The sequence below is a fragment of the Lithobates pipiens genome, unplaced genomic scaffold (assembly GCF_037356315.1).
Source record: "Lithobates pipiens isolate NorthernLeopardFrog02 unplaced genomic scaffold, aLitPip1_a1.2 Scaffold_1, whole genome shotgun sequence".
NCBI classification, from domain to species: Eukaryota; Metazoa; Chordata; class Amphibia; order Anura; family Ranidae; genus Lithobates; species Lithobates pipiens.
In genome coordinates this window covers 4,936,821-4,956,527 of record NW_027507685.1, presented here as the reverse complement: position 1 = coordinate 4,956,527, position 19,707 = coordinate 4,936,821, and the positions used below count along the sequence as shown (strand labels likewise).

Sequence of the window (19,707 nt, the reverse complement as noted above, 5' to 3'; positions counted from 1 at the left end):
AAAGTTGGTGACCGCTGGCCTAGATGGTTAATTACATGGGGAACACGTTAGTTGTGCGATATAGGTTGAAACTATAGTAGTTTTGGATCAGAATAATTTTTGTTGTTTTGTTATTAACCTCCCTGGCGGTAATCCCGAGTCTGGCTCGGGCTGCTATTTCAGTACCACGAGCGGTAACCCCGAGCCAGACTTGGGATCGCATCGCTGGATACAGGGAGAGGTTACTTACCTTGTCCCCTGGATCCAGCGATGTCCTCCCCGCTGTGTGTGCGAGCCGTCCTCCGCTCGATTCACACAGTGCCCGAGTGCTGCCGAGCTCCGTTCCCTGCGACATTACGACGCACGGGAACGGAGATCGGCGCCAAATTCAAAAAAGTTAAAATACACAATACACATACAGTACTGTAATCTTACAGATTACAGTACTGTATAAAAAAAATACACACCCCCTTTGTCCCTAGTGGTCTGTGCAGTGCCCTGCATGCACTTTTATATTATAAATATAATTTTTTTCTGCCTGGAATTTGGAGATTGTCCATAGCAACCAAAAAGTGTCCCTTTATGTCAAAAGTGATTTTAGACCAGCTAGAAAACAGCGATAATAAATTAGAATCACTTGCAGAATTGAGCGATAGCGATTTGTGGGGAGATCCGTCATCAAACACTAAATCTAATGACGGAGACAATTCTGCAAATGAGCAAATTTCAGTGTTTTTGGATTTGATTACATTATTGAATAATTTTTATTATTATTTGTTATCATTATTTATTATATTATAAACTTTATCATACCCGGGATGTCTACTAGACTCTTGTTTGAACAGATTTAAGAGAGTTATTCCTAAGAATTGCAGGCCTACAATATAAAACGCCAAATTTCCATGCAAAATAATTGTACCGCTTCAAGCACCTAAAATCAGAAATAATCGTACCGCCAGGGAGGTTAAAGAGAAACCGAACACTGAAAGGGCAAAGGAAAAGTCACTATTATTGCCTGTAGTCATCCTGATCTCTTCTCATTCATTGACTGACCATGCCTATTTCTGGATGGTGTTTCTCCATGGAAGTAGCTATCTTGGTTGAGGTTTTGCTTCTTCATGTCAGGGACCTACTCAAGATAAACAATGAACAGCACAGAAATGAATTCACCAATTCTTACTCCACATCCCCTGAGAAATAAGGTGCAGCAGTGCCTTAGATTCACACTTCAGATATACAGCTACGAGGCAGAAGACGTGAGTGCCTAGGCCCATTCACATACCAGGAAGTGCGCTACTATTTTTCGTAGGGAATTTCAAGATAAAATTTCAAGGTACTTTATTCAAATCATCAGTTACGGTATGAGGCATTTTTGTGGTATGGGAGATACGGTTGTGTTCATAGAATGAGCTAAGAAGTTGAGCGGAGGGCTGCACAAGGAGGAGTTTGTTGGGTGGGGGGTGGGGGTTTGGGGTTTTGTTTTGGGGTCACTTTTGTACGTTTGTATGTTATATGTATGTTAAAAAATTTTCAATAAACATAAATTTTCAAAAAAAATTTCAAGGTACTTCTAAAGGCGCAAATAACAATTAAATCAAAATGTACCTAATGAGGTAATTAAGACTGTCATAAAGAGAAGGGGGCAAGGGAGGGGTTGGGACTTTGTATGAAGCATGTAGTCTCCAGGGGCAACCAACCATTAATAATAGAATTTTTAAAGAAAATATACATTGAGACCATGTTCCATAAAATCACATAGATAAGTGGTAGTGGTACTGTAACCTCTGGAAAGAGTCTAGGAATGCCAAGGTATATATACATGGTAAATCATCCCAGGGAGGACCTACTATCAATCATAGTGATGTAATTCTAATTATTGGTATACAGTAAACATGATTGGTACAATAAACAATTTTTAATAGTGGTAGCATAGCCCCTAAATTCATACGTACACATCAATCATTTACATGTCAAACGGTATTTACAATAATGGAGAATCTATTAGCCCGCTGATCCGCCATATAATTCTAAAATACCTCATATAAAGTCCCAAATAGATACTATATTTTTCATAATGAGGTAATTAACAATTAAATTATTACTTTTTAAGTTCAGTTCCCCTTTAAAATTGTACAGATAACTTTATGATACATGACAATGAAATTTGGGTTAACTTAGCAGAGAGATCCAAAAAAATCTTGCTTTGTTCCACTAAAGAATCTCCTACTGAGCCCTGTGCTAAGGGATGGATCATTGCTGATTCATCCCTTAGCACAGGCTCTGGCAGAGTTTGGTAAACAAGGTGTTTCTTTGAGAAGAGCTTTAAAATGAAGTAGCTGAACATGTGAAAAAGAGATTAGAGCACCATTTCTTGGGTGGATGGAAGACGACTATATAATATTATTCTACAATAGTTTATCATTTTTTTTACCTAAAAATAAAAGAGAAAATATTTCAACATTTTTTTTTAGCCTTAGCCATTACAAATAGAGAATATATGTATATTACACTTTCTTTAAAGGTTAACACTACTTTCGTGGGATTTTTATTTTTTTTTTACAAATAAATATAAATATATTATATATAATTATATATATCATATATAATTGTGACACAAGTCATATTGTAATTTAATGTTAATAAAAATTACCTTTCAAGCTGCAGCTCTGTCATTTTCTGTAAAATGCATTGCAATATGGCTACCTGTGTCTGTACACAGATGGTGTAGAGAATGCCCCCCCCCCCCCAGATATATAATTTCCTGTTTGTCTGATTGGCTCACTGGTTTTCCCAGAAGTCTGCACAAAGATACAAATTAGATTTTGAGCATCCCCTGCAACAAAGGTTTCATTTTTGGTGAGATACTCCCAAAGGGATATAGACCCTACGCGTTTCCTCATTAGAGCTTTGCAAGTGCAACAGCTGATTATTAATTACAAAACCACTCCCATATAGATTCACTGTGCACATGGACACAGACAAACAAATGGCTATCACTTCAGAATAACAAGAGGTAGTACTTTGCAACAATGTTTGTTAAAATCCCTGCAATGTACATAGGTCACCCTGAGGGGAATGCTTTTCTCTCAACAAAAGTGCAGTTACTCTTTAAGGAACTTTTGTCTTTTCTTTCTTCTTTTTTTTTTTTCTTTTTTTAGGTCTAACAGTCCATCAACACTGTATGTCTGTAAGTTCTTCTAATTACAGCTAATATTATTGCTTGTTGCTTGAAGCTGCTATGGGAATGTATTGTTCCACATCCCTTCTGGTTAAACTGAGGTTTATCTAACAAGAGATAAAATGCTTACTATCACACAGATTATCCAAGGCTCAAGGCTGGATTTGAACTAGTGAACCTTTAATTGGAAGGTATTTTACCCTAGGAGAACACATTTTGGGTAATCTGATGTATGTTTACACTAGTATGAAAGGCTTTAGAAACCCACCTTGCATTCACAAAAGTGCCTTGATTTGTAAAGTGCAAAAGCTTAAAGGATGAATTTATAAATCTCTATCTTGTATCAGACCAGTAATGTACAAATATGTACAATGTACAAATACTATCTCAGTGTCAAATGGCTGGTATTGGTAAAATTTCAGTGGCAAGAACTGGTGTGCAACTGTAACTGTCTACTCTGTCATGTTAGTAGAAGGCATACCTGTTAAAAGTCATAACCTTCCCTGCCGCCCAAACTGCTGAATGCTTTTGTTCTCAGAAATCTTCTACTAGTCCATACTGAGATTGACAGTACAATGAAGTGTCATCCTACAGGGTCCCCTGCAGCTGTGACCGTTTCTTCCTGCCAACCTCTACTGTGTGCAGCAGGAAACACCTACTGTATTGCTGTCCAAATATATGTGTATATATATATATATTTATATTTATATATATAGAGAGAGAGAGAGAGAGAGAGAGAGAATTTGCCCTTGTACACACGGTCGGACATTCCGACGGAAAATGTCCGATTGGACCGTGTTGTCGGATAATCCAACAGTGTGTGGGCTCCATCAGACTGTTTTCGTCGGAATATCCGACGGACAAAGTTTTAGAGCTGGGCTATAAAACTTTCCGACAACATGATCCGATCGGACTTTGTCCGATTGTGTGTAGAGAATTCCGATCAGACAAAGTGCCACGCATGCTCAGATCAAATTCCTAGACCAAAGCTATTGGCTACTAGCCTGAACGTAGTCCCGTCGTAACGAAATAACGTCATCACGTTACCTATGATCGGATTTTCCGACAACTTTGTCCAACCGTGTGTATGCAACACCAGTTTCGGACAAAATCCATCGAACAAAATCCGACGGATTTTGTTGTCAGAATGTCCGACCGCGTGTACAAGGGCTAAGAGAAAAACATTTTTTTTCAGATCTTTCATCTTAATTGCTGCAACAAGCAAGTGTCATAAGCTGCATAAGCTGGACAATTTATCAAACCAATTCAAAATCACATGGTCTCAAGAATTCATCATGTGTAAACTTGCAACAATTTGCTTTCCAACCATAATTGTACAGTATTTGCACTTCATGGTCTTTTTTGGTGTTGTTTTCTCATAATGTAAAACTATTTGTCCTATGCACATACATAATAAATTGCAAGCTACTACAGCTTTTGAAGGGTTAAAGGGCAATGCAGACATGAGAGTGGAATGAAAGCTGATGTAATACAAACAAGACATGTTTATTAATGCATTCCACTGCAATACCATCTTCTGTCTGTAGAATGGAATGGCAATCTGGGCCAGATTTCTCACTTTTCTGCCATTTTTAGATTCAAAATATTTGGAACAAGCTCCAAATATGCTGGGGTCAAAACCAAGTGTTTCATTCCACCTAGCATGCAATCCCAGATTTGGTTCTTATTACAGTGCAGGGTCAGCCCAGGGTCTGGGAAGGGGCACACTTTTCATTCTTAGTCATTTGCATGAGAAACTGCCTGTGAATTTTACAGCCCTAGGTCTCTGGTGTCCAAGCCAGAAACATTTCTGCTATTTGGACTACATAGTCTAACTGTTCCAATACATTTATTTTTCTGATGACATTAAACATACCATTACTGTACAAGGCTCAGATAACTAAAAATAACATTTGTCTGTAGTTCAACTTGTATGTTGTAGTTACAGGTCAGACGGGTTTTAATCACAAAAAAAAAGATCTTTCTTTATTACACTACGGTTTGACAGGGAGGCTATTGAGCTATAATGGTTGTGGTTATTTTTGCTTAGGTTTTTAATTTTATTTTTTTTATTCTTTATTTAAATTTTTCACTTATATTGAATACAAAACATAACCAAGTATTAAAAGAAAACCATAGGACCAAAATACATTCATGCCCTTCAATTTTGACATTATCCTAGTTTTCTTTCTTTACTTCTCAAATTCTTCTAAAATATCTCCCTCCCCCCCCCCCCTCTCCCCACCCCTACCGACCCATTACCTCGCTAAAGATCCTAGATTGTCCAGTATTTCCATTTCACATGGAATCTCTTTCTTTCCCTCTCTTCCTCCATTCCCAGCTCTTCAATACTATATATTTCCTCTACTTTTCCTAACCACTCCCTTACTTTGGGTGCTTCTATTTCTTTCCATTTTCTCGGAATCAGACTCTTTGCCGCATTTATTAATGAGCTTGTAAGGGAATTCCTATACTCCTTAATTGGGGTGTCTACTGCATGGAATTGGCATAACCATGGGTTTTCTGGTAACTGTATTTTAGCTATTACTTCTATATATCTTATTATTTCTCTCCAAAATTCTTTAATCTTGGGACAGTCCCACCATATATGAGCCAAACTTGCCGTTTGTCCACAATTCCTCCAGCATTTCCCAGATTGTCCCTCCTGACACTTTGCCATTATATCTGGGGTCCTATACCATCTTACTAAAATTTTATAATTTGTTTCCATCATCTTACTGTTTTCCGTGGATCTGTGAACCATCTTCAATATTTTTTTCTATATTTTGGTTTTCACCCCGTGCTCCTAACTCTTCTTCCCATTTTTTAATGAAAGTTGGTACCTCCGCTTCACATTCCCCTCTCAAGACCTTATAAAACTGGGCAATGCCTGCCCTTGGGGTTTTCCCCTCGCATATCCGCTCCAAAGCAGTCAGATTTTCTCCATCTCTAAGCAGTTGTAGTAGTCTTGAGACGAAATGTCTAAGCTGCTTTTTGCTTAGCTTTTTAAACATATAATATGCACCATGGCTCTTGATTCATAGAGCATAAATATCTGGCTATTGCATCCTCTCTGAAACTTTATATGAGCCCTTTTGCTTGCTAATATGTTTTTAATATTTCTAGAGCATGAACGATTATAATTGGTTGTTACAGTAATTATATTATCTATATTATCCATCTAAGAATAGGCACATATAATAATCTAGAGATAGACCTTGTGTTGCCTATTCATTTTTTAAGTGTCCATGATCCTCACTGAACTGGGGCAAAACATAGGGTGGTTTTACAGCCTGTCACTTATCTGGACAATTCAGCTATAAAAGGGGGGGAATACAGTGAAATAACTGAAAAACAATGAATCCTAAAAGTAAAACTGCACTATATCTTAAGTAAGCATAAATTCAGATTTTTGTTAATTTAACGCGTTATAATGTTTTTGAAACGTTTCCACTACAGTCCAATCAAATGCAATACATTTTTCTGTTTGCCCAATGAAATACAGTCCCCCTACAGTCATCACTGTATTGCAGTATGTTAATTGTATTTATTAATCAAGTGCCACTCATGGCCATCATCCATACTTTATATTTGGAAAAAGCTAACGAAAAATGATCTTGGACTTTAAAAGGCCACACAAGGAGTGAAGAATTTATAATAAAATCATACAATTTATTGGTAACAAAAGTTAAGAATTGTATCCAATGTATATGTTGATTGTTAAAAACAAAACTAGTGCTGATAGATCATTGTGTACATTCATACACCAGAAAGGAATGCTGGTAAGTGCTCATATTCCAAAGCGTTTTGCGAGAACTTGCTTCATCAGAGCCTATGAAGACATTACAGTACATCTATGAAAAGACAATAACATATTATACAGTATAAATATAATATAACATATTATACAGTATACAGTATCCATACATATCGATATTCAATATATTCTTGAATTCATTACGTGGGACCCACCTTGTGCTGTAACTGTCTTTCCAAAATTTTCTGAATAAACATATGCAGACCCTGAACAACCTTGTGCTTGAGGTGGCTTCCACATAGCGAACGCAAGAATGTATTAAATATTAATATGTGTGGATGAATGGATACTGTATAATATGTTATTGTCTTTTCAGAGAGGAGTGCTGTAATGTCTTCATAGGCCCTGATGAAGCAAAATCTGGTGAAACGCTTCGGCACATGAGGACTTATGTTACCAGCATTCCTTTCTAGTGTATGAATGTACACAATGATCTATCAGCACTAGTATTGTTTTTAACAATCAATATGCACATTGGATAAAATTCTTTTAACTTTTGTTACCAATATTGTAGGAATTATCTGGCAAGGAGTCAATTATAGATACTGCACCTCATCCCTGAATAAATCGCACCAAAAGCAACAAAAGAAGAAAGTGGGATTATAACGGTGCCTTAATACAGATAGACAAATTATAAATGTTAAAAAAACTGATTTATTACAAAATGTAATAAATATCACACAAAAAAGTAATACAACATAGAAAAAAGAGACTAAGTATTTTTCAATCACAAAATAGATATATTCTATCCAATTTCCAGAAAGCAAGGAGTTTGTAATATATTAGGCCGAGATGGCGGTGGCCTTGAAGTGCTATCTGGTCAGTCCTTCCCTACATGTTTCACCATAAAAATGGCTTCCTCAGGGGCAATAGAATATAATCTCAAAAGAGACAACGATTCTACAAAAGAAAAAAGATATACAATTAAAATTAGAGGCTGCATAAAAAAGATTATATATATATATATATATATATATATATATATATATATATATAGGCACCCACATGGACCTGAACAACTTGAAACCATCCAAACCCACAAACCCATCAACAGTGCCTGCGTATAGCCCAATACCTACCCCACGGTGACCACGCATAAAAGGCCACTCAAACGCAGTCATGCAGATGGCGATCACCTAATAACCACCTTAGTGTAGCTGTAGGGGGTACAAAGGGCAATCGTAGAGGCTAAAAAGTCAAAAAAGAAAAGGGAGAAAAAATATAAGTTCCATAAAGTCCACATCGGGGTGACCCCACAACTAGGGCATCCTGACATGGAACAAAAATGCACAATATAAATGCATACAAAGCCAACATGGCCTTCATTTGTTACCTACCAATTTAAGGAAACATCTAAAAACATAGGAGGCGCTGAAGAAATTACACTCAATGATGAGATTTTAATAGCATGACCCGAAATGGTCTGGAAACAGAACCGGAATTCATTGAAGAATAAGTAGCACTGAAACAAATCAAAAATAAAGAATAAGCAAGTAAACAAAAAAAATAAAAAATTTAATGCTTACCTCAAACTGAGGGCAAGCATGCGACCATCGGGCAGTCCAAACGTGGAATAGGTGTAGATGTCAACACCTCAGCGAAGGACAAACTCCCATGTGAGTGATATTCAAGAATAAAACATATGTTACCAATAGATTTTATGTTTTTATTATAAATTGTTTACTCCTTGTGTGGCCTGTACAGTCCGAGATGCTTTTTCATATGCTTTTCCAGTATGTTAATTACTGTTGGTTTCATCCGCTCATCTTAGTGATGGTTGCTGGGTCAGCAGGCAACAATCCAATAATTACAGTATATATAGCTAGAATATAAAATAGTTGACCAGTAAAACGGCAAATTAAAATCAGGACTTGGCAGAATTTATTCAGCTTTAGCAATGTAGTTATTTTTGAACAAAGCTGTAACTGTCTTTCCCAAATTTTCTGAATAAGCATATGCAGACCCTGAGGAACAACTTCAAGTTTCAAACCCTTTGGTCAGTTATTGTAACAGTCTGAAAGAAAACATTACATTTACTATCTCTACAGTGTCAGAAATTCCCTAATACATTTTTGTGAGTCTCTGCAGTTAAAACAATGAGTGAAAAGTTAAACTTCCTGCACAAAGTTCTTCATTGAATTATGTTGTTTTCTTAATTGCTTCAAGTAGCTTGTTAATCGGAAGCCTTTTCCTCGTGATAATCATCAGCTGGCTTGATGTCCTGCCGCAACCGCTGCTTATTCCTGAACGTGTTGCCAAAACATTAATCCCAAAGCTCCTGTTTCCTTCTAACATCCCCATTTATGGAGTTAGCCTTGATTATGATATATTATTACAGGATTTCCCCCATTGCATTGGGTGTATGTCTACAAACAATTAACAAGGCCAGCCTAGGACCATTACCTGAAGAGATAGCCACATATCCCGGAAGTCTACTTCAAAAAGGAAAATTACTATGATTAAAACAGGACATAAAGGTGTACTTATGATATGGCCCTTAATAATTATATGTGGGTGGAAAAACAATCATATGTTTCTTAACAATGCAGTTTATCACACATTAATTTCTTAAAGAACAAAACTAGGCAAGGATTGAAAAGTACCTTTTTAAACCACTTATGTATTCCTTCAAAATTAATCTAGTTTAATTATTTCAATTGTGCTAAGCTGCTGCTTTGCAGTTAGAAAGTCTACTTAGTAAGCTGATGACAGGAAGGGCAGTAAGTAGGAGTGTTCGGGGAAGGCATCACAATCGCAGTGGTGTTCTGTAACAGTAGAGCAAAAAAAGAGGTTGGGTTGGCCCAGTACAGATTACAGTACTGTATAAGAAAATGACACACCCCCTTTGTCCCTAGTGGTCTGTCCAGTGCCCTGCATGCACTTTTATATTATAAATACTGTTTTTTTCTGCCTGGAATTTGGAGATTGCCCATAGCAACCAAAAACTGTCCCTTTATGTCAAAAGTGATTTTAGACCAACTAGAAAACAGCGATAATAAATTATAATCACTTGCAGAATTGAGCGATAGCAATTTGTGGGGAGATCCGTCATCAAACACTAAATCTAATGACAGCGACAATTCTGCAAATGAGCACATTTCAGTGTTTTTGGATTTGATTACATTATTAAATAATTGTTATTATTATTTATTATCATTATTTATTATATTATAAACTTTATCATACCCGGGATGTCTGCTAGACTCTGGTTTGAACATATTTAATAGAGTTATTCCTAAGAATTGCAGGCCTACAATATAAAATGCCAAATTTCCATGCAAAATAATTGTACCGCTTTCAGCACCTAAAATCAGAACTAATCGTACCGCCAGGGAGGTTAATTTCCTTAATAAATAAATTACAAATGGTATCGATCAATCATAAAAATTGCCAATGTGTTCTTTTTTTTTTATTCAAGTAAATAACGGACTACTTATGTTTCTAATCTGTGGAGTCTTGTGTAGTTCTAGAGTCCAGGCATAAAGCTGTATGTTTTTGTGCAAATTAAATCTCAGAGGTAGGGCCAGTTTTCTGTGGCTGTCAGGCTGTGTTGCATGAATGTGTGTTGACAAGGAACCCACTAACAGGGTAAGGGTGCAGCAGAATGACCTTGTCTGTCTGTTGCTTCTACTCCTTTGTCAATTCACTGTCTGGGGTCATGGACATGTTCTAGTTTTATTGTCCTTACCGCAGTAGAGAAAACTGAAGTCATCAACTTGGTCTGGCAGGGCTATATTTATTCTCAGGTCTGACTGGACAAATCTTTTGGTGGGTAAAGTAACTCTCATATATTTATTTTAACGGTATATTTAGGTATTGGCTTGTAGCTTAGATTATATATTGCAGGTATAGGCAATTAGTGGACCTCCAGTTGTTGCAAAACTACAAGTCCCATGAGGCATAGCAAGACTCTGAGAGCCACAAGCATGACACCCAGAGGCAGAGGCATGATGGGACTTGTAGTTTTGCAACAGCTGGAGGTCCGCTAATTGCATATCCCTGATATATTGGATGCTCTTGTTTTGGCAAAGAGTATATTACAGGACTGGAATATGTATTTGACTGTCTTAGTTGTCAATATTAATACAAACTGGGGTGAGCGTGGCACAATACGTGTTAGGATGTTGCAAGGTTAAAGCGGGGGTAAACACAGTTTCAAAAAACACTTACATTCCCGGCATGCCGGAAATGCTAACTTTCACATTGGTTGTGGTCTCAACCAAACTTTCAAACCATCCAATGGCTGGTTACATAACTGATCACATGTGCAGCATTATGGCAGTTGAAGAATCATTAGAGGCCAAGATGGCAGCTTCCTTGACTGAAAATTATAGAAGGGTTAACTTCCACTTTAAAACTAGCCTGTTGTCATACAAAAGGTTTCAAAGCAAACCATACCCACACCAATCCTGAGAACTGTTGTGCTGATGTCTGCAGGGAAACTGACACTTCTAGTAGTGACTATAGTCAGGATTGGCTGCTCCTGCTGCCCTCTATGTAAGTACATAGCTCCCAACTGTCCCTGATTTGGAACAAGGTCCCTCTGTCCCGCTTTCCTCCGTATTTGTCTCTCGTTTTGGTCTGATCTTTATAGTTGTATATAAAAATTATTTCTGATCTATAAAGCTGGATATAAAAAATAGTTTCCAGTGCTAAATTTTTCATCCAATTTCTAAATTGCTGCATTTGTAAATGTCAAAAGCCAGTATAAAGGAATAGTAGTGGTTAAAAAAAAGCACTTAGCATGGGTTAACTAATATATTCTTTTGTATAATTCTCCTTTAAAGGGACATGACAGGGGGTGTGTCTTAAGTCCCATACACACTATAAGATTTTCTGCTGATTTTTGTCTTCAGATTTACCAAAACCATATAATATGAGGTCAAACCTTAGGAGTTTCAATGTGTATGCAATCAAGCAGGCCCTTGCACTACATGGTTTTGGTAAATCTGAAGACAAAAATCAGCAGAAAATCTGATAGTGTGTATGGGGGCTTTCTGCATACATACTTTTGTTAATAGGTGTCCCTCATTCCCATCTCAAAAAGTTGAGAGGTGCAGTATCCTGTACTGAGTGGAGGTTGGAGGGAGGAACCAGTTAGAGCTGGGGGGGAATCCAGGAGTTTGACACTCTGTAAAGTGTCAGTTTTCCTGCCAAATTCAACTGATAGTTTCATAGTTAGTAAGGTTGAATAAAGACACCAGTCCATCCAGTTCAACCTAAGTGAGTGTCTACAATTGTCCCCTATCCCTGTACATTGCACACTCACATTGGTCCCTACCCTCAAGGAGCCCACAATCTAAGGTCCCCATTCATATACTAGGGCCAATTTTGCACAGAAGCCAATTAACCTACCTACATGTCTTTGGAGTGTGGGAGGAAACTGGAGTACCCGGAGGAAACCCACGCAGGCACAGGGAGAACATGCAAACTCCAGGCAGGTAGTGTCGTGGTTGGGATTTGAACCAGCGACCCTTTTTACTGCTAGGTAAAAGTGCTAACCACTACACCACTGTGCTGCCCACTGATGATTCCCTAGTGTGGAAGTGGTGTTTTACAGCACAGGCAGAAGGACAGGTGAATATATCCTATCTTCCTTTACAGGTATGGCTTGTTTCTTTAAAAAAAAAATTACAATGAATTGGTTGCTTTAGGGATAAGCAGGTAAGGGTATGTTTGAAAAAGAATCTGAAATGATAATCTACTTAAATATAACTTCCATCTGTTTATTTTCTGTAACTCTTGTGAAATTCAAAAGTTTTTCCTTTCTGAAAACAGAACCTGTATTTTGAATTTACAGGAGAAATAAGTCTCTCTAGGCCATCAATGGCGAACCTCGGCACCCCAGATGTTTTGGAACTACATTTCCCATGATGCTCAGGTACTCTGTAGTGTAGTGGAGCATCATGGGAAATGTAGTTCCAAAACATCTGGGGTGCCAAGGTTCACCATCACTGCTCTAGGCAATGCAAATACATTATTTTTAGACTCATTTACATATGTTTGTAAGCTCTAAGGAGCAGGGCCCTCTGATTCCTACTGCATTAAAGTGTATTGTATTTGTACTGTCTACCCTCAAGTTGTAAAGCGCTATGTAAACTGTTGGCACTATATAAATCCTGTATAATAATAATAATATGAGACCCTTTGAAATCACCATGTTTACTCTAATACGCATAGTTTTTTTTCTGGGAGTTTCTTATATAGTTGTGTTTTTTTAATTATCAATTCTCGTTGAATTCTAGTTAAACCTTCCATCTATGAAAAAGAAACAGACTTTGACAGGAAGGAGTCGGTACTGCTTGGAGACATTCATCATTTCCAGTGTACAGCTTACGGAAGACCTCCTCCCACATTTACCTGGATGTGGCAGCCATGCTCAATTACAGCTACAAAGTAAGTTATTATTTACTACGGGTTTTTAAAAAATAGTGTAAAGGAAAGAAGGTCAAATACAATACTTTATAGATGTATACTACCCTGTTTCCCTGAAAATATGACCTAGCGTGATTGTCAGTGATGACTGCAATATAAGCCCTACCCCCCAAATAAGCCCTACCCTGTTTCCCCCGAAAATAAGCCCTACCCTGAAAAGAAGACCTACAAGGACTTTAACTAGGGCTTATTTGGGGGGGGGGGGTAGGGCTTATATTGCAGCCATCACCGACAATCACGCTAGGTCTTATTTTCGGGGAAACAGGGTAAGAAAATTGCAAAATTCATATTAAAAATTAGAAAATAGAAAATATTTCTCCTTGTTTTCTTTTTTATTCAGGCTGCAATCAGGAAACTCATAGGGAAAAGACCTTTTTTTAGCTTTTGTCATAAGAAGATTGTATTGTAATATATTCAGCTATGTAATCCAACAAAAGGGGCTTGGTATCTGGCTATTTTCAGGATAGTTTTTATTCACATCAGTAACAACCAAGCTGAAAAGCTCAGCTATTGAGTTGTGGATAATGAAAAAAATAATACATTTTAATAGAAAAGCAGAAGGACTCAAATGACATTGGACTGACACTTGGTTGTGAAATTGAAATCGTGTTTCACATACATAAGTCTTACATAATTCATAGGACAATTTAATGTGAACTAGAATTTTAGACTGGTTTGTCAAATGTTTGAAGACCTAGGTGGGCTCTCATGCAAACTCTTATATCTCAGGTTCTGAGACTTGAAAAGAACCAATCAACAAATTGTACTCATTTGAATAATTGTTTTTGGATTTTCAGAGTGTAGCCTAACATCATAAAGGTTACTGTTTTTTTATTATTTTTTCTATGTACCCTCTCTTAGTCTGAGCAGATGTATCATGTTGAGTGTTTTATGTACCTGAGCTCAGTGCTTGTGACAGACACTGAAAAACTGGAATGTATCATCTCTTCAATTACTTTTTAGATATACATGTAGTTTGCCGTACACGATGAGTGTCCATGCATAGTCATTTTTTAAATCTTATTTCTATACACATTTGCTACACAATGGGTGCACTTTACTTCTCCTTTTCACATTGGAAGCCCATAAGTTGGTTGAATCACTTTGTGCTCCCAAATGTACAATACAGGAACCTGTCTAATTACAAGATAAATTACTCAAATTTAGAAGCGCTCAATGTCTCTCTAACAACTGACAGAGTAGATAGTTTAACACAATCTTTTCCTTTTCATTGGGCTCAATCCCGCCTTAAATATTTGTGCATCAAGCCCACACCTGACCCTCAACAGTTAAACAAGGTCAATTTTCGCTACTTAATAACAAAGATTTGTTCTGATCTTCAGAAATAGAGGACAATTAATTATTTAACTTGGTTGGGGGGAGGGGGGGAGGGTGTAGCGTATTTAAGATGACCAACTTCTTACTTGATCCAAATGGTACCTATATTGGCCCTCATTCATTCTTCACCCATCTGCAATCTTTACTTTCTTTTTATTTGGATATATAAACCACCACACATCCACATTATACTCCTTTTTTTTTTTCTGTTTCTACTCAATTTATTTTGTAATAGATGTATAGGTATGCACTTACATTTAGTTTAAAATAAATTAGCAGTAATAAAATTCTGATGCATTCCATGGTCCAAACAGGAATTGATGCAATGATGCTGTGGCTCCACCCTACACATTTCGTCATCAAGACGTCATCGGGAGCAGCACCATATTGCTACACATTCTGGAATATATACTATGTGGTAGCCTGACCACATTATACTCCTAACCATACCAAAACAAGATGAAGGAATTTGTTTACCAGAGTTGCTTCAGCACTATAGAGTCTTAAATTTATCATGGGTGAAACCTCGGGTCAGGCTGGAACGGGAATGCAACCAAGTCCCCTTATCCTGCCTTCCTTGGCTCACTTTTTGCCACTTACATTCCCTTAGATTACACCCAATAATTGGAGCCACACCTAGCTTATTTCTTAGATTTTTCCATTTCCACGTATCTCCCTGCTTCCCTTAACGATGGTCTCAGTACTGAGAGACCTAGAGTTCTCTGCAAGAACCACCAACTAATATTTTACACATCTTATGGATATGGGAAAGTTTTGCCTTACCCATTTCCCAACCTGATTAGGATGCATTTCCTAAGTGAAGGTATAAAATCTTCTCAACAGGCCCATTTATGATTGGTCCACTTAACAATTGGGCCATTTCTAGAGTGCTAAACTGGACTTGTTCAGGCATCCTAGATCTTCCACTCCATTTAAAAACCTGTGTAGTTGCACTTATTTTCCCTGAGCTTAATACGGCAGGCCATACATGATGCAATTTTTGCTCAATTCCCCCATTAACACGTCAGTGTTAATGGGGAAATCCCTCCGGTGGAGCTATTGTTTTGTTCTAGTGGGGGGGGGGGCATGGGGAGCCGTCCCTGCAAGAATAAGACATTGATTTTTGCTAGCAGCTATAGCTGCTGGCAATAATCGCATGCTGAAATCCCGACATGCTTGTTGTACCCAAGTCAATCTATAGATCAACTTGGGTACATTCAGCCTTCTTATAGATGGTTCGAATCTTGGCCGGTTCGGCAGGGATTTGAACCATCTATGGTCAGCTTAAATGTGGTTAAACACTGCTGATTTCTATCATCCATTCATGTGCAAGCAAACATGCTGTTTTTTTTATTGTCCTTGCACCTGATTGGGCATTCTTTACAAAGTGAATCTTTACTACATTTATTTACTAAGGAGAATGAGTGCAACTGCACTTGCAATGTGCAGAGTCTGCCTTTAGTAAATCTACCCCATAATCTGCCAAAAAACGATAGTAGTGTGCTTATTTCCAGCTAATTAAGATTTCAGCTATAATGCTTGTGCCAATGAGTATAGTCCTCAAAATATGGAAGTTGTGGTCTTAGTCACAGTAGGGTTATCTCTTACTCGCAGAAGTCCTAAATTATTTTTTTTTAGATATGACGCATGGCTTTATTTCCTGCACTTGACTGATTTTCTCTTCTTTTCCAACCTTCACTAAAATCAACAAGGAGATTTAGCCTGCCCCTATTGTTCTTTGTTTCACTTCCTCTCAAATCCCTGACTTACACTTACAAACCGCAAATGTCAGAACAGCCGTTGGTCTTTTTCTGAGCCCGAAACATGCTAATTATGCCAGCTGAAATTATCAGAGCCTTGATGAGAAATTGTCTCACCCATCTTAAGTTGTTGTCTTATATAATCAGGAAAGCACAATCAAAACAAGACATGATAGGTCTAAATGAAAGAAAGAGTCAGTTGTCTGCTGGACATTTATAGCTCACGTACCAACATAAGATGGCAAGTGGACAATTTCCTTGGTTTGCGTAAACAATCATACAAATTACTGCACGGATCATTGCAGTTTATAGCTACATGACATGTGGAAATAATCCCATTCTCTGCAATACGTATTTCATTAAGATGCCCATACCACTCATAGTCATTTCATAAAGACTGAGATAATTTTTAAACAACTTAATTCATAATGTTGTGAAAAGTAAAACAAAAAATTTGAAACAAGGGAAACTCTAATGCGTTTCCTTGTGGTCTTTGAAGGACCCACCCACATTAGAACCCACCATTCTCAATTATGGATGAGCTTGATGTTCGAGTCGAATGTAAATTCGTCTCAAATCTCAGTTGTTCGCCAGTTTGCCGAATTTAGAACATTATGGGAACATTATGCACTGCGAGATCCAAGCCAGATCAAGATCCCTTATCAGGATTCCGATAAGCCTCCCCGCCTGCAGACCCCCACAACCACCGGGCAAGGGTTGTGGGGAAGGGGCCCTTGTCCCCATCAACATTGGAGGGGACCCCAAAGCACCCTTTCCATGTTGAGGATATGTGGCCTAGTACAGTTCAGGAGGGGGGGCTGCTCTCTTCCCCCCCCTTTTCCTGCGGCCTTCAAGGTTGTGTGCTCGGATAAGGGTTCCCTTAATATCCATACCAGACCTGAAGCCGTGAGCATTTTTTCCTTTAGAAATGTAATTTTGCTGTGGCACTGTTATAAACACGGGAAAATGCGCTACTTTACAGGCAGACTAAAGCCCAATACACACTATCAGTTTTTCGGCTGAGTTTTTCCTTCAGATTTACCACAACCATATAATATGAGGTCAAACCTTAGGAGTTTCAATTTGTATGCAATCGGGCAGGCCCTTGTACTACATGGTTTTGGTAAATCTGAAGGAAAAACTCAGCAGAAAACTGATAGTGTGTATGGGGCTTAAGGAGACCTCCCAGGCACGATATTTAAAGGAATATATAATTTTTATGTTTTCACTTTAAAGGTTCGGTCGCAGTTTTTTGTTTTAAAGTCAGCAGCTACAAACACTGTAGCTGCTGACTTTTAAAAAGGAAACTTACCTGCATTCTATGCATTAAGATAAAAAAAAAACTTCTGTGTATAACAGTCTCCCCAGCACCCCCCAATTACCTACCTGAGCTCCTTCTCTCTCCAGTGATGTCCACGATCCCCTCAGCCATCCAGTACACTCCTCCTGATTGGCTGAAGCAGAGCAGTGGTACTATTGGCTCCCGTGGCTGTCAAAGTAAGTCAGCCAATCAGGGGAGAAAGAGGGCAAGGCCAGGTTGGGGATCCATATCTGAATGGATACACAGAGCTCTGACTCGGCTTGGGTGCCTGGCTGAGGGGCACTCAAAGGAGGGAGGGACTAGAAGCTGAAAAGAGGGACCTGAGAAAAGGAGGATCCAGGCTGCTCTGGGCAAAACCAACTGCACAGAGGAGGTAAGTAAAACATGTTTGTTATTAAAAAAATAAAAATGTAAAAATAAAAACAAGCCTTTACAATCACTTTAAACTTTATTTATTCCCTTGTCCACTATTGCGTAGTATAATAATATCTTGTATTTAATATTGCATGTGTTTTACAATGAAATTAATGTTCTCATACTTTGAATTGCTATGTACCTGTCATCTGTGACAATAATAATAATAAAAAAAATAATATTAATAATTGCTATTACTGTGATTGTTATATTATTATTTTACAAATCTTCTGAAAAAAAGACTTTAATTCCAGCACAGGCTCTGCATATCACACAGATTATACATGTAAAATATGATAATTTAAAAACTGAAATTAAGTGAATAGACTGAGAAATAAATTTGCACATGATTCTAAAAATCTCAAAATCTTGTCCTTTTTATATAAGGTGTGACATGGATTCCAAAATTGAACGAATACGTCTTTTAAACAATAACATGGACTATTACTCAACTCCATCTGTTGAAGAAATCAGCATGCCATCTGAAGACAAAAACAAAGTAAGTGCATATTTGAAACAATATTTTTTCTCCTATTTCTTTATTAGTCACTCTGAAAAGTCCTGATGCATAGCAAATTAACACTAGTAACTGGTTTGTTGATCAATATTCCAGTTTGATCAGCAGAGCTACTGTTTTTCTATGCCAGTTCATATTCATATTACATTTCATGACACTTAACTGAAATTGAACTTGGCTTTAGCTAGAAACGCTTACTGAAAGGCTATTTGCCAAAACTGATATGAGTTGTGGGTGAATACACAGAATAGAATGTTATTATAAATAGCAGTGATATCTCTCCATTAATCTCTTACAATTTTTCCGTTGCTCACCATTCTATCATAGAAAATATTCAGGTAGTATTCACTGCATTGCTGGGCATTGGTAGAGCTGCACTGCTGGGCATTGATCAGGCTGCATTGCTGGGCACTAGTAAGGCTCCAGTGCTGGGCACTAATGAGGCTGCATTTGCTGGGCGCTGGTAAGGCTGCATTTGCTGGGCGCTGGTAAGGCTGCATTTGCTGGGCACTGGTAAGGCTGCATTAGTGAGCACTGGTAAGGCTGCATTTGCTGGGCACTGGTAAGGCTGCATTAATGAGCACTGGTAAGGCTGCATTTGCTGGGCTCTGGTAAGGCTGCATTAATGAGCACTGGTAAGGCTGCATTTGCTGGGCACTGGTAAGGCTGCATTAATGAGCACCGGTAAGGCTGCATTTGCTGGGCACTGGTAAGGCTGCATTAATGAGCACTGGTAAGGCTGCATTAATGTGCACTGGTAAGGCTGCATTAATGTGCACTGGTAAGGCTGTATTAATGAGCACTGGTAAGGCTTCATTTGCTGGGTACTGGTAAGGCTGCATTAATGAGCACTGGTAAGGCTGCATTTGATGGGCACTGGTGAGGCTGCATTAATGAGCACTGGTAAGGCTGCATTAATGAGCACTGGTAAGGCTGTATTAATGAGCA

At 38.1% G+C, this 19,707-nt stretch overlaps 1 protein-coding gene across 1 annotated transcript in view; it reads left to right on the top strand.

Annotated features, from left to right (window-relative positions):
- LOC143973940 (vascular endothelial growth factor receptor kdr-like) overlaps positions 1 to 19,707 on the top strand; it is a 285,307-nt gene that overhangs the window by 163,776 nt on the left and 101,824 nt on the right. Inside the window, exons 10-11 of the mRNA XM_077474881.1 lie at positions 13,220 to 13,370; positions 18,630 to 18,741. Coding sequence (XP_077331007.1) covers positions 13,220 to 13,370; positions 18,630 to 18,741 — 263 coding nt within the window. The remainder of the gene's footprint in view (positions 1 to 13,219; positions 13,371 to 18,629; positions 18,742 to 19,707) is intronic.